This window comes from Ceratotherium simum, chromosome 2, assembly GCF_057802395.1.
Source record: "Ceratotherium simum simum isolate JZ-2026a chromosome 2, ASM5780239v1, whole genome shotgun sequence".
In the NCBI taxonomy this organism is placed as follows: Eukaryota; Metazoa; Chordata; class Mammalia; order Perissodactyla; family Rhinocerotidae; genus Ceratotherium; species Ceratotherium simum.
Window position 1 is genome coordinate 15316542 of NC_141901.1, and position 16216 is coordinate 15332757.

Consider the following 16216-nt stretch of genomic DNA (forward strand, 5'->3'; position numbering starts at 1 on the left):
GTGGAGGAAGATGGGCACGGACGTTAGCTCAGGGCCAGTCTCCCTCAGCCAAAAGAGGATTAGCATGGATGTTAGCTCAGGGCTGATCTTCCTCACAAAAAAATAAATAAATAAAAAGCATGATTGGCATTGAATAGTCTTAAAGGTACCATTCTTTTTTTTTTTTTTTTGTGAGGAAGATCATCCCTGAGCTAACATCCATGCTAATCTTCCCTTTTTGCTGAGGAAGACCGGCTCTGAGCTAACATGTGTTGCCAATCCTCCTCCTTTTTTTTCCCCAAAGCCCCAGTAGATAGTTGTATGTCATAGTTGCACATCCTTCTAGTTGCAGTATGTGGGACGCGGCCTCAGCATGGCCGGAGAAGCGGTGCGTTGGTGCGCACCCGGGATCCGAACCTGGGCCGCCAGTAGCGGAGCACGCGCACTTAACCGCTAAGCCACAGGGCCGGCCCTGACCTGCAATACTGTTTTTGTACAGCGTGTGAGCTAAGAAAAGATTTTTACATTTGTGAGAGATCTATGACAGAGACCTTATGTGGTTTACAAAGCCTAAAGTATTTACTATTTGGCCCTTTATGGAAAAAGTTTACTGACCCCTGATTTATACCAATGGCAGGATTAAAGACAGCAAATCACCCAGATTGTCATTTGTTTGTTCTAAGAGTAAATTCAGAGAGTTACACACTTGCCTGGACATAGATTTATTGTAACACTCCATACTGGGTTGTACTGACAGCATGAGAAGACAGGAGACACAGTGACTCCTGTATTCCGTCTAGTCTTCCCTTTGAGAAAGCATTTATGAAATCCTCATATCTTTGTCCTCAGACAAAACACAAAGTAAGCAAAGTTTATATTTCCTTGAGTACCCTTCACTCCTCACACCAATACATTCCTTAAGTCTCTAGGAATAGGAAAGTCTGTAGTAGAAATATACCTGAAACTTTGTATTTTCCTTAAAAATTGTGGCCAAGCAAAAGAAAGTGATACAGGGGCCAGCCCAGTGGTGTAGTGGTTAAGTGCACGCACTCAGCTTCAGCGGCCGGAGATTTGCAGGTTCGGATCCCGGGCGCAGGCCTACACACCGCTTGTCAAGCCATGCTGTGGTGGCGTCCCATATAAAGTAGAGAAAGATGGGCACAGATGTTAGCCCAGGGCCGATCTTCCTCAGCGAAAAGAGGAGGATTAGCAACAGATGTTAGCTCAGGGCTAATCTTCCTCACCAAAAAAAAAAAACAGGAGAAAGTGATACAATTAGTGGTTGGTGTCCACCAGAGGAGGTAGTTGTAAGTGATCTGTTCTTACAACAAACATAAAGATCTAGGACTTCTGAAAGCACCTTTTCCTAATTGGCTGAGGTTGTTGGAAAGGTAACACCTCCTTAAAAGCACATTTAATTATTGCCATTTGTCTATGTATTTGTTAAAGCCACAGCTTTTATAATTTCTTTTAATAACTTTTTATAAAGAGTATTATTGCTCCAAATAGGATTTTAATTTCTCAAAGCTTCTGCATGAGCATAGGGAAGAGTAATTCCTTTTTTTAGAATTTTAAAATGCTTTAACTTTCTACATGTAGCAGCCAAGAAGTTTAAAATAAAGGAAGCTGAATAACAAAAGAGGGAAACGAGATTAAAACTTATGTTGTAATAGATGCTGCTGATTCATCATGAGATTGTATTTAAATATTTATCTGTACATCCTTTGCAGCTTAGGTTAAAAAGGTGAAAACAGGGGCCAGCCCGGTGGCATAGTGGTTAAGTTTGCATGCTCCACTTCGGCAGCCCAGGGTTTGCAGGTTCGGATCACAGGCGCGGACCTATGCACCACTTGTCAACCCATGCTGTGGCGACATCCTATATAAAGTAGAGGAAGATGGACACAGATGTTAGCCCAGGGCCAATCTTCCTCAGCGAAAAGAGGAGAATTGGCAACAGATGTTAGCTTAGGGCTAATCTTCTTCACCAATAAATAAATAAATGAATGAATGAATAAATAGAAAATCGAATCCAAAAAAGTACAAAAAGAATTATACACTACGACCAAGTAGGATTTATCCCAGATATGCAAGACTGGTTCAGCATTCAAAAATCAATTAATGTAATCCATCACATCAACAGGCTAAAAAAGAAAAATCACATGATGAAACTGATAGGTGCAGAAAAAGCATTTGACAGAATCTAATACCCACTTATGATAAAAACTCTCAGTAAAGTAGGAATACAGGGAAACTTTCTCAGTTTGCTAAAGACTATCCACAAAAAAAAACTTATAGCTAACATCATAATGGTGAGAAACTAAAACTTTTGTGCTAACATCAGACACTGGCAAGCATGTCCCTGCTCACCACTCCTTTTCAACATTGTTCTGGAGGTTCTTGCTTATGCAGTAAGACAAGAAAAGGAAATAAAAAGTATACAGATTGGGAAGGAAGAAATAAAACTTTGTTCACAGATGACATGATCATCTTACATAGAAAATCCAAAAGAATGGACAAAAAAACTCCTGAAACTAATAAGCAGTTCTAGCAAGGTTGCAGGATACAAGTTTAATATACAAAAGTCAATCATTTTCCTATATACCAGCAATGAGTAAGAGAAATTTGAAATTAAAAACACAATACAGGGGCCGGCCCCGTGGCTTAGCGGTTAAGTGCGTGCGCTCCGCTGCCGGCGGCCCGGGTTCGGATCCCGGGTGCGCACCGAGGCACCACTCCTCCAGCCATGCTGAGGCCGCGTCCCACATACAGCAACTAGAAGGATGTGCAGCTATGACAGACAACTATGTACTGGGGCTTTGGGGGAAAAATAAATAAATAAAATCTTTAAAAAAATACAGTTTACATTAGCATCCCCAAAATGAAATAAAATATAAATATAAGAGAATATGTACAAGGTTTGCGTGAGAAAAACTATACAAAACTGTGAGTAAAATCAAAAAGAACTAAATAAATGGAGAGAGAGTCAATGTTCATGGATAGGAAGACTCAGTATTGTCAAGATCTCAGTTCTTCCCAACTTAATCTATAGATTGCAATCCCAATCAAAATCCCAGCAAGTCATTTGGTGGATATCAACAAACTGATTCTAAAGTTTATATGGAGAATCAAAAGCCCCAGAATAGGCAACTCAATATGGAAGGAGGAGAATAAAATAGGATGACTGACAGTACTTAACCTCAAGACTTTCTATAAAGCTACAGTAATTGAGACAGTGTGGTATTGGCAAAAGAAAAGACAAATAAATCAATGGAACAGAATAGAGAACCCGTAAGTAGACCCACATATGGTCAACTGATCTTTGACAAAGGAGCAAAAGGAAGGCATTGGAGCAAAGAGAGTCTTCAACAGATGGTGCTGGAACAACTGGACATACACGTGTGAAAAAATGAATCTAGACACAGACTTTACATCCTTCACAAAAATTCACTCAAAATGGACCATAGACCTAAATGTAAACATGAAACTATAAAACTTCTAGAAGGTAACATAAGGCAAAACCTAGATGACCTTGGGTATGGTGATGCCTTTTTAGATATAAACCAAAGCCATGATCCATGAAAGAAATAATTGATAAGCTGAACTTCATTAAAATTAAAAACTTCCACTGTGCAAAAGACAATGTCAAGAGAACAAGACGACAAGCCACAGACTGGGAGCAAATATTTTCAAATGCCACATCTGATAAAGGACTGTTATCCAGAATATACAGAGGACTCTTAAAACTCAATAATAAGAAAACAACTTGATTAAAAGAACGAGCCAAAGACCCTAACAGACGCCTCAATGAAGAAGTCATACAGATGGCAATTAAGCATGTGAAAAGTTGCTTTACATCATATGTCATCAGGGAAATGCAGTTTAAAACAATGACATAACCACTACACACCTATTAGAATGGCCAAAACCCAGAACACTGGCTGCACCAAATGCTGACAGTGACCTGGAGCAACAGGAACTCTTGTTTATTGCGAGGGGGAATGCAAAATGGTACAATATTTTGAAGATGGTTTGACAGTTTCTTACAAAACTACACACATTCTTACCATAGGATCCAGCAGTCACACTCCTTGATATTTACCCAAAGGAGTTAAAAACTTATGTCCACACAAAACCTGCACACACGTTTATAGCAGCTTTATTCATAATTGCCGAAACTTCGAGGCAACTAAGATGTCTTTCAGTAGGTAAATGAATAAATAAGCTGTGGTACATCCAGACAATGGAATATAATTCAGCACTAGAAAGAAATGTGCTGTCAAGCCGTGAAAAGACATGGAGGAACCTTAAATGCATACTAGTAAGTGAAGGAGGCCAATCTAAAAAGGATACACACTGTGTGATTCCAACTATATTACATTCTGGAAAAGGCAAAACTATTGAAACAGTAAAAAGATCAGTGGTTCAAAAGGGTTTCAGAGCGGGGAAGGATGAATGGGTGGAGCACAGAGGATTTTTAGGGCATTGAAAATACTCTGTGTGATACCATAATGATGAATACATGTCATTATACATTTGTCCAAACCCACAGAATGTACAGCACCAAGGGTGAACTGTAATGTAAATTATGGTCCTTGGGTAATTATGATGTAGTTCATCAGTGTAGGTTCATCAGTTGTAACAAATGTACCACTGTGGTGGGGTATGTTGATAGTGGAGGAGGCTGCGCATGTGTGGGGGCAGGAGGTGTATGGGAAATTTCTGTACCTTCCTCTTAATTTTGCTGTGAGCCTAAAACTGCTTTAAGAAAATCTTAATAAAAAAAATTATTGAGTATTTACAGTTGTGCTGTTATGAACACGACTGCTGCAGTGATAGAAGGGTAGTAGACTGGAAATCAGAAGTCGTCCTTTTTTATCACTTATTAGTCCTGACACCCTTAAACAAGTTACTTAGTATCTATGAGCCTTACCTATGAGAGTATTCCCTTATGACATTATGGGAATCAGATAACAGACATGAAGATTTCTTTGAAAACTAACTAGCACCATACAAATATTAAGGACTTAATATTATTAAGATAATAACTAAGACATGACCATCGACTCTTAAGAAAACATCTTTTGTTTGCATGCTATGTGAATAGTTGTGTAAATGAATGAAGTAAACTGCTGTACAAAAAAATGCGATAATAGTTATGCATTTAGAAAATTAAATCTCAGCAAGGAAACAATACCTCTTTGTATGAATGGAAATACTAATAAAAAATATTTTAAGAGAACAGCATTGAGACAAGTTGGACTTTCCATTTTTCTACTTGAAAAAAGAGAAAATGAAAGGACAGTTTCCCTAAGGACCGTAGATTAAAATAGCACATAATATACCCGATTCTAGTTTTTTAAGAGTGACATAGTATTATCTGCAGTTTTCTCAGTGTTAGTTTTTTTCTGTAGCAAAAATGTTGGCAAGTATATTTCACAGAGGTTTGAACTTGCCACTATTGAGTAGGAGTAGTTTAACTAGTATTATACCAATGTAATTAAACTGATTTGAAGAAGATATTTCCAAATTCACCATATAATGTGTTGGCAGTTGCCTTCCACAATACTTGTTTTCTCTTTTGAAACACAAATAGGGGTTGAAATCAATAGAGGAAAAAGCTGAAAAGAAACAAAAATTTTCAGCTTTGAGGACGGAGTCTGATTCATGCTACTTCTTCTCATATGATCATTCAGCAATATTTTAGCCCAGTTGTGCAATGCCTGCATTTGGGTTATCTCCCTTTATTTAAATAAAGAAATTTCAGAATAGCCCATGTAAAAATACTGCATTTGAAGTTTGTTTGGTACCTCTCACTCATTTATCTTTGTCCAGATTCTCTAGTTCTGAGAAATAGTGATGTGTATGCACTTGCTGGAACTAGAAAGAGAGTTTCTTTACCTTTCTTACTTCCTTTTTGGATATCCAACGCATTAAAGAACTGGTTGTCAGTTCTCCCTGTATGGTAGGCTTTTCAAGGGAGCGTAGAGGGCCAACCCCATGGCTTAGCGATTGGGTGCGCGTGCTCCGCTGCTGGCGGCCCGGGTTCGGGACCCCGGGCACGCACCGACCCACTGCTTCTCCGGCCATGCTGAGGCCGCGTCCCACATACAGCAACTAGAGGGATGTGCAACTATGACATACAACTATCTACTGGGGCTTTGGGGGGAAAATAAATAAATAAATAAAATCTTTAAAAATTAAAAAAAAGCATAGAGAATCTGACAAATAGGAGAATGAGAATATAGGAAACCTATATGGACTGGAATATTTGTCAATGTAGAATTTAATGTTTTCTGCAAACACAGGTTACATTTTAGAGTACTCTAAAAGTACAATTCATTCTGTACTGAAGGAAGAATGAACTCTTTCTGATTCTAATTTGTATCAGACTTATTTCTGAAATACCCTCGAGGAAAATAATAGATTCCTTTTTTTATGATTTAACAGAAAAAAAAGTTTAGTTGGTATGTTTTTATGTTCACTTTCCTAAATTAGATGCTCTTATTTATTCCTAAGCTTTAGCTTTTGATGTCATATACAACATGTATACTTTTCTCTTGTAGATGCCACCAGTGTCCAACAGAAGGTCAACTTCTCTGAAGAAGGTATTTTCTTTTAAAATATCATGCAATATATTCTAAATCTTTTCTTGTTAAGGTGAGGAGCAATTTTGATAAGTATTTAAGAATGAGAGCAGAAAATAGTGTCTTTTTCTTCAGAAAATATGTTCATGCTTATCTGAACTGTTAGGTGGACATGTAAAATAGGACAGAATGAGTGATGATAGGCTTTGTGTGCATTTTAAGCATCTTTTGTCTGTTTGAATTAATATTTTTAAGCAAAGCTAATATTTTCAGTTTCTGGCATGTGCTGGCCTTTGATTATGGTATTAAAATAATTACTTTTCCAGGGCCAGCCCCATGGCCTAGTGGTTAAATTCAGCATGCTCTGCTTTGGTGGCCTGGGTTCAGTTCCTGGGCGTAGACCTACACCATTCATTGGCAGCCATGCTGTGGTGGCAACCCACACACAAAATAAAGAAAGATGGGCACGGATGTGAGCTCAGAGCAAATCTTCCTCAGCAAAAAAAATAAAATTGCTTTTCCAAATTCTCTTAAGCAGTCTCTGTTGGACTAGTACAGTAAAATTTAGTCCATTTTTAAGCCCATCAGAATCTGAGATTAGTCACCTGCATACTGAAATGTTTGTGTATGGGTTTTGCAAACACACACGTATACAAATACACATGGATGCTTGTACTAATTTTGTCTGAATTTACACACATATAGTGTGTATATATAGTGCCCCCCCCAGGTAAAATTTTCCACTATTTAATGCTCATTTGTTTACTTTTTGACTCTAATTAAAGCCTCAGAATATAATCTTAGAGATATTACTCTGAATATCTGTTTGGGATATAATTATGTGCCTCAGAGAACATACAATAAATAAACTCAAGTTTAGCTTATTTAGAACTTTGTGATTCAGAATAGTCAGCCTAATAAGTATTGATTCTATATCTGATCATTAAAAGGGCTTCATTTTAATGTTGAATTACTTGTTTTTGTTTTTTAATCCAGATCTTAAGAGCATTAGAATAAAGACTATACTAGTGTATTCTTTACTTTTTAGGAGAAACTGAAGATGATGATCGAGACAGCAGTGACAGTGTTAAGGTCAGATCCGGGGATTCTCTTAATTTTGAAGGTAACATTGCTTTATGTAATACGACTTTTATCTTAGGAGCTGTCTTTTTAGTTAAAATATGAAGATATTCTGTGAATCTGCTTTTTTAAAAACTATTATAAAATATTTTATTAAAAGTACTTTTTGAAAAGTGTACTTTTTAATATTTATTAAAATTACTGACTCCATGCGTACATCTGATTAAGAATGTAATGTCATGTAATATCTAAACAAATCGCTTTTAGCCTGCTTTGACATTTGTGGAATATAAGAAATTTTTGTGCTCTAAAGAAGAGTTATTTGTAGCTTTTAAAAAAAATTCATAGAGAGCCTGATCACATTGGCATTGGTACTTACTACACCATCAGGAGTGTTAGTTAGCTTTTAGGAAGTTTAAATGTACTTAGATAACTACTTTTATCTCTGGATTGTTCAAATTCACACCAAGTTAGTCATTATAGTTCTGGTGGTTTATGTGAATTTATGTTTAAGTTTATTCAATGAAAGAATTGACTAAAGAGAAAAAACTACCAATTTGAAGCTTAAGAAGATGCTAAATGGATTTGTAAACTTTGTAAGTTATGAAAATTTTATATTTTACTCCCGTGGAAGAGTAATTCTCCATTTTTCCCTCACTACCTTTTGAGAATTTCTCTAATTCCTATGTTTTACTTTATCATTCCACTTTAAAAATAAGCTCATAAGCTGGTTTATGGGCATTTGGTATCCTATATATTTCCCACTCTTCCTCAATTTTCCCCATTCTTTCTTGATACAGAAATCCCAAAGGAGATATGCAACATTCTAGCATAGTGGTTAAGAACATGGGCTCTGGAGCCAGAATCCCTGGGTTTCACTCCTCCACTACTAGGTTTGTGCCCTCAGGCAATTGCTTAACTTCTGTGTTCCTCAGTTTCCTCATCTGGGTTGTTGTGAGGTTAAATTAATTCATACGTGTAAAGCACTTAGAAGATACCTGATACATACAAAACACTCAAATTAAGTGCTGTTATTAGTTTTCATATATGTATACATAAAGCTCTAAAAGTAGAGATTAATTAAGCCACTCATACAGCTAAAAGTTTGGTGCCATTGCTACCAGCATATAGCTCTTTGAAACTACATAAACCACAGGCTCTGTGATCCCATTAGAATTCTAATAAATTCTTATTGAAGCACACAGACCTACATGCAGAAGAAAACTCTAGCTAAAGAACAAAGAGGTGAGGCATATTAAGAAGAATACTGATCTTCCTAGATTATCTTCTGGGCCAGAGATCACTGAAGAGTCACAAGAAGATTGATTGGAATGCAGGAAGAAAATATTAGAATGTCATGTATATATTTTTTTATTTCATCATTTAACAATGTCTATTTTTGTCTGTTTTATAATATACATAACACATTAGTTAATGCATGTATATAATATTAGAAAGAAATATGTTTTGGAGATTGATGCTTAAAATTTTTTTAGTAATAAGAGTACACTAACAAAAATGTTTAGGCACCACACTTGAATGTGTCAAATGCTTCTGTTTCCAAAACAGCCATCTGATCTCTTTTAAACAGATTTAGTTATAAATTCCACTTTTATATGAAAAAAGTTTTTATGAAGAGTAGACTAAAATAGATAATATATTGACCACTTGCAAGAAAAATTTAAGGCAAAAATGGGTATTAATGATTTCAAGAAGATCCATTATTATAAACTTTCAAAATTTTCCCCAACTCAAAGGTTTCATTATCTCCCTTATCTCATGTTGTGTTCTATACCTTATATGTTTTTTTCTTTAAAAAGTGGTTAGGGAAAAGACGGGTAATTAATTAGTTAAATTTTTAGATACAGCCTGACTCTTTGGAAGCTATTTTTTAAAATAAATTATGCACCCAAGTGTTGAATTCCCTGGGTTTATCTGAATACTTTTGCTCTTTTGATTACTCATTGTTCTCTTGTAAAATGTGTATTTAAAAAGTTAAATATGCTTTATATTGTACTATATGTCTTTTTTATTTTTTAGATCAAACCACCAGATCATCAAGTCAATGTTCAGAATCACGTTGGCAGTTATCACAAAGTAAGTAAAACCATGTTTACCTTGTTGCGCTCTTAAAAGACTACTTGTGTGCATGGTCAAATGCTATTGTTGTTTTTGAAGATCCTCTTTTGCAGTTTAATGTAAATGTTGAAAAAGAGGTATAGTGAATGCTAAAAAAACTCATCCTGCATCTTGAATTTGCTTCTTGAATTCATCATCTCTGTACCAAACCTTGAAATAGAATTTAAAAAGCAAAAAACTACTGCTTTCTGTGATTTGTTTGAATATCCTTGTTTGCCATATAAATTTGTTGATGGTTTTTAGTTTAATTAATTGATGTAATAGTTTGAGCCTACTTATATGGACATATTCTAATAAGGATATAAAATTTTATATGCAGTATGATTTCAACTCTATTGCAAAAGTTTGGAAGGATGATTAAATAAGTGATAAACCGGGTATAGTAAAAAGTTAATGGTAAGCTAGGTGGTGGGTATGTAAGTCTTACAGGCTTGCTTACAGTTTTGAAAATTTTCATAATAAAATGTTGAGAAAATATAACACACAAAAAAGGATTAGAAAGTAATTACTAAAATGCTAACAACAAATTTGTTAAGGATGGTAGAATCATTGGTGACATTTTTCCTTTTATTTTTTTCCTGTATTTTGCAGATTATCTACAATGGATGTGTATTTCGTAGGTTAAGCAGAAATGATAGTATTTTTTCTTTTTCTATTTTCAAATCAGGTCCCAGAATTTGAGCTAATTATTAATTAACCGAAAATATGCTTGTATGTAAAATCTTCAAGGACATTATTTTTCCTTCCACATCACCTTTTTTAAGATATGAGACTATTTTTAAAGAAAAAGTCTTTGGAAATTGGTTTTATAATCACTGTGTTCATAGAATTCCACTATATATCTATATTTCAAAAGCTGCTCAAACACAAAAATAAATCATTTGTGGAAAATTAATCATCTTATATGTTTGCCATTTGTTATTCTAAATCTTTGATCTTTGGAAGCTCTTAAATGTATCTGCCTATATAAATTATGGTACACTCATGCAATGAAATACTTTTCGTTATGAAAGTTCTTTGTATGCTACTGATTAAGTGATCAAGATATATTTCCTTGAACCTAAGATACCATTGATTTTATGTATCACGGGGGAAGAAAAACTATGCGGTTGAACTGTGACATACCATTGATTATAAGATACAGCCCTAATTCAGAAGTGTTTTTTAAAAAGTATTTCTTAGAATTGATGAAAGACAATATAAAAAACGTGTCTACTTTTTTAACAAGTATTTTGTTAGTATAGACTGAAAATAAATCTAAGAATATATATCCGTCTGTCTTATTCACCGTGGAATTCCTACGTGTAATGTTTTGCACACAGTAGGCATTTAATAGATGTTTATGAATTTTAAGTTACACATTTGTAGAATGATGCCTTTCTTTTACAGCTAGCATATATTACATTTGTATATAGAAAAAATAAAATTGAAAATAAATTTACGTTGATACTTGTATCAATGGTTAAAAGTAATTCGTTTCTTCAGGGCAGATTTGGAAATTCACCTTGTTATAATTGTATATAATATCATTTTCTTTTTTTTTATTTTATTTTATTTTTTTTTAATTTTTATTTTGTGTGTGTGTGTGTGTGTGTGAGGAAGATCGGCCCTGAGCTAACATCTGCCAATCCTCCTCTTTTTTGCTGTGGAAGATTGGCCCTGGGCCAACATCCATGCCCATCTTCCTCTACGTTATATGGGACGCCACCACAGCATGGCTTGACAAGCGGTGCGTCGGTGTGCACCCAGGATCCGAACCGGCGAACCCCGGGCCACCACAGCAGAGCGCATGCACTTAACCGCTTGCGCCACCGGGCCGGCCCCTGTAATATCATTTTCTAATTACCTCATTGTATCATTTTACAGTTATCCTTAAATACCTTTCCAAAACTTGAAGTAGCATCTTTCATTGCATAACTACTTTGCAATGTCCGTAAATTTGCTTATATATTAGTATATACCGTTATATATGGACTGCCTGGGTTTGTATCTCAGCCCTGCTACTTTTAGGTGTGTGATTTTGGGTAAATTATCAATTTCAGTTTCCTTATTTTGAAAATAAGAATAATAATATCTACCACATAAAGTGTGAGAATTAAGTAAAATTATACTTATACCTGATAGACATTCAATACATTTAGCCATTATTTTGATGGTATTGATCCTAAAGCTGACTTATTATGCAATTCCTGAACATTTTGAAGTTTAGAAAAGGGGGGAAATATATATATATTTTATATGTTTGGGGCTGATGAATGAAAAGTGTTTTTATTCTTACTTTTGGTTTTTAGTGTCCATAGTAAGCAAGTAAAATGTCTATGCAACATCGTCATTGTTTTTATTTCCAAGTATTCTATGAGCTTATCTCTGTTTTCTGTTTCAGATCGAGACTTCACAGCTCTTGATAAGCAATCTACAGTGCTAAGTAAGTGGTTGATTATCTGTTCTTTTATCAGTCAACCAATTCTAACCCTGTCTTATTCTGCAGCAAAAAGTTTGAATAGGATCTTAGGTCATTTTACCTTCTTTGCCTTTTAATCCACCACACATTGGTACTATATGTAATAATTACTCTGTGATGTGGAAACGTGTTCAGAACTATTTTTACCAAAAGTAATTTATTTGCAAGAGTAAATGGTTAACTTTTTCTTTATAAATAACATTGAAACCAAATTCAAGTTTTATTGAACCCAGTCATTCTCATGGACCAGAGCAAAGGACTTGTACATGGTTTTGTCTGTTAGGTGATTATGTATTTATTTGCTGCCTGTTTTGCTGTGGGAAGCGGTTCATCCTCATCGATGTGATCCTTTGACATTGTCTTTTATTTCTGAACCTATTGCTTTTGTTGTTTTCCTCCCTGTCTTTGTTTTGCCTTTCTCATAAATTTACCTTGTAACGCTGGAGTATGGTATACATTTTCAAAGTATGTGAAATGATATCTTGATTTATGTATTTGCTTCAGGCTCGGGATATCAAAAAAACCCTCAGGAATGGGTGGAACCAACCCCGAGAATAAGGACAAGGATGCAAAGTAAGTTGATAAATCTCTACTGTTATTGAAATAATTTTTTTGCTGGTTTTTTTTTTTGTTTTTTGGGGAAGATTGGCCCTGCGCTAACATCTATTGCCAGTCTTCCTCTTTTTCTTTTTTCTCCCCAAATCCCTAGTACATAGTTATGTATCATAGTTATAGAGTTGTAGCTTTTCTATGTGGGATGCTGCCTCAGCATGGCTTGATGAGCAGTGAGGAGGTCTGTGCCCAGGATCTGAACCGGCGAACCCCAGGCCACCGAAGTGGAGTGTGCAAACCTAACTGCTATGCCACCAGGCCGGCCCCTTATTTGCTGATTTTCTTGATTATTATTTTACAAAAATATTTAGTTGTTCAGATAAGCATTTAGGTTATTTGTGGTTTCATTAATAAAGGACAGCTATGATTACTAGTTTAGTTGTTTCCATCTGCTTAGACTGGTAGGCGATGGACTGGGTGTAAAGTGTAGATAATGGTCTGAGAAAACCAGTGGATAATGAGACTAGACTTGACAAGTTGTCAGTTCTGTCTAGCAGCAGTACAATTTGTACATGATAATGAAATTCTATTCTTTTGACAATACCTGTGTTTTATTTTTAGCAGACTTTGTTTACTTGTATATAAATACCCATTTAGAGCAGCTCTGCGTACCCATTATTTTAAGTAATAAAAGCTGAAATCCACAAATTGTATTTTTGTGTTTAGGTTTAGGATAGATTAAATGTGACAGAATTTAAGAAATACCATAAATAGATGTGATGAAACAATCATACTTTGAATTCAGTGTCTGTCATAATTTCTGTAGCAGTGTGTCCACATTAAACCTTAACAGTATAAAAAAAAAATCCATGCCCTAAGTGACCCTTAACGTCTGTCCCTTCTTTACTCATCTAACCACAGTAGATCTCAAGGTCATCAGGTATCCCCTTACTTTTATTTAGATAATATAATAAAAATCCCCATCATATATCTCTTGCTTATGAAATGACTAACTAATTGGACAAGATAACCTCTGTGACTTTGTTTTTCCATCAATAAAGAAGTAATGATCATAATTCATTTTTTCCCAGCAGTGAAGTTGTACCGCACATAGTTCTTCAGCTGTCTAAAACTGAAATAGCTTTTTGCCCTTGCCTTGTTGTTGGCTGTCATTTTTTATTGCTGTGAGTATGTACCTGCTATTCGAAGGTCATTTCCTCTTATAGTTTGCTCTTCCTGACCTGTTATAGTTAGGAAACTACATATTAATTATTCAGCTTATTAGGATTATGTTTATAACCAATATCAAAAATTAAAACTTACTTTGAAGATGTGAGAGATACTCTTGGAAGTAAAAATTTGTGAATTTAAGTATGTGTACTATGGGGCCGGCCTGGTGGCGCAAGCGGTTGAGTGCGCGTGCTCCGCTGCGGCGGCCTGGGGTTCGCTGGTTCGGATCCTGGGCGCGCACCGACGCACTCCTTGGCAACCCATGCTGTGGCGGCGTCCCATATAAAGTGGAGGAAGATGGGCACAGATGTTAGCCCAGGGCCATCTTCCTCAGCAAAAAAAGAGGAGGATTGGCGGATGTTAGCTCAGGGCTGATCTCCTCACCAAAAAAAAAAAAAAAAAAAAAAGTATGTGTACTATGACTGTGCGTGAGTTTAAGTACGTACACAACTTGATGAGTCTCTGAAGACTTCTTATGTTATTTCTTAGTTCTTAACTATATATTCTGAGTAATTAATATCAGATAAATTACTTCTTGATAAGTGAAGTGTAGTACACATTGTTATCAAAAAACGTTTGCATAATTTTTATTTTCTCTAATAAGACATTGTACAAATGCAATGCAGAAGGGAAAATAGTTATATTGAAGATCTGATTAGAATGTAGAAATAGATCTTTTTAGTTGCTAAAGTAATAGCTAATTTTTAGTATTTTATCTATTTGCATTCCTACTTTTTCTTAAGTTAGTATATTATTGCTTAAATGGTTGTATACTGATGATAGCCATCAACTATATATATAGGGCTTTGAGAGTTATATAGAAATTATATACCAGAAATTTGCACATTAAGGTGCAGATAACAGAATTTTTTAAACCTTTAACCACATGAGGACTTTAAGATAAGAATGATGAACAGGAAGGAAATATTTTCAATGAAAGTAGACTGCAGTGATTTTCAAACAGCCTTATAGATTCTTCTTCAATCCAAGATCATTAAAAAAAATTTTTCCTTAGCATTCCAAATTTCATATCTCATTGTCTTAACTGTACATTTCTGCCTGCTTCAGTGAGAAAAAAAATTATTTTTAGATTTAGGTTTTCAAGAACCTGGGACTTTAGATCCTTATTGTCACCCCGTGTTAATACCATTTCCCTGGGTAGACAAGTCCCAGTTCAGGTTTCTGCGTGTATCCTAACCTTTTGGGGAAGATAGAACCACTCTCTTGTTTTTCCTGTTTCCCAGGTGCTAAAACAGTGAGACTAGGGAAGAATGTTTATGGAGAGGTCCGACCTCTGAGTCCACGCCTCATTAATATACATGCTTTGGAACCTGTCTCTAAAAGTGGTGTAGAGAAAAGAGGAGAGTTTGGAGTTAGAGCTCTTGGGTTCCAGTTCCAGCTCTTCTGCTTACTGAGTGATCTTAACCTGTGAAGTAGAGATAATAGTGCCTATAACTTGGTCATTCTCCTGAGCCTAAATATGTGAACACAGTTTTTTAAGTCTAAATACCACAAGTAATTATTAATGCTTATTTATTATTAACAATCTATTGTGTAATAACCAGTAATAATAACTATGAAAGATTTGTGTCCTCTGCTCTTGACTTTTATAGAGTGATTGATTGTTACCATACTCTTCAGACTGGGAAACTTGAGCTTTAGCTTTTAAAAAGATCTTTTTTTTTAGGGATTTTTGTTACTGTCTCTAATAATATTTTTAATAAGAAGGATAGAGATTACGTTTAAACAATGCCCTGCCTCAGCAGTATATACCCTGCTAAGTTTGTGCTCTATGAATTATATAAAATTATATATGTTATATTAATAACTGTTATTTAGCTGATCTTCATCATTAAAATCATCATAAAAGAGCACTTAACAGCTTTTCATATATTATCTCATTTGATCTTTGTAACCATGAAGTAAGGTATTCAAGATAAACATTATCTTGATGGATTCTTTTTTCTAAATAAAAAAATAAGACTATGTTTCATATGCTCTTTCACTTGCCATCCTCATATGGTTTTTTAAAGCCGTTTTATTGAGGTATGATTGACATACATTTAATATGTACAACTTATGTATTTAATGTATACAACTTGATGAGTTTGGAGATAAGTATACACCTATGAAACCATCACCACAGTCTATGCTGTGAACGTATCTATCACCTCCAAAAGTTTCCTCCCAC

General features: G+C 35.2%; 1 protein-coding gene across 2 annotated transcripts in view; it reads left to right on the forward strand.

The window, feature by feature from the left end:
• TOR1AIP1 (torsin 1A interacting protein 1) overlaps window positions 1-16216 on the forward strand; it is a 39021-nt gene that overhangs the window by 9727 nt on the left and 13078 nt on the right. For both annotated transcript variants that reach the window (XM_087438542.1, XM_087438546.1), the window contains exons 5-9: window positions 6543-6584; window positions 7612-7686; window positions 9684-9740; window positions 12166-12207; window positions 12748-12816. In XM_087438542.1, coding sequence (XP_087294668.1) covers window positions 6543-6584; window positions 7612-7686; window positions 9684-9740; window positions 12166-12207; window positions 12748-12816 — 285 coding nt within the window. The remainder of the gene's footprint in view (window positions 1-6542; window positions 6585-7611; window positions 7687-9683; window positions 9741-12165; window positions 12208-12747; window positions 12817-16216) is intronic.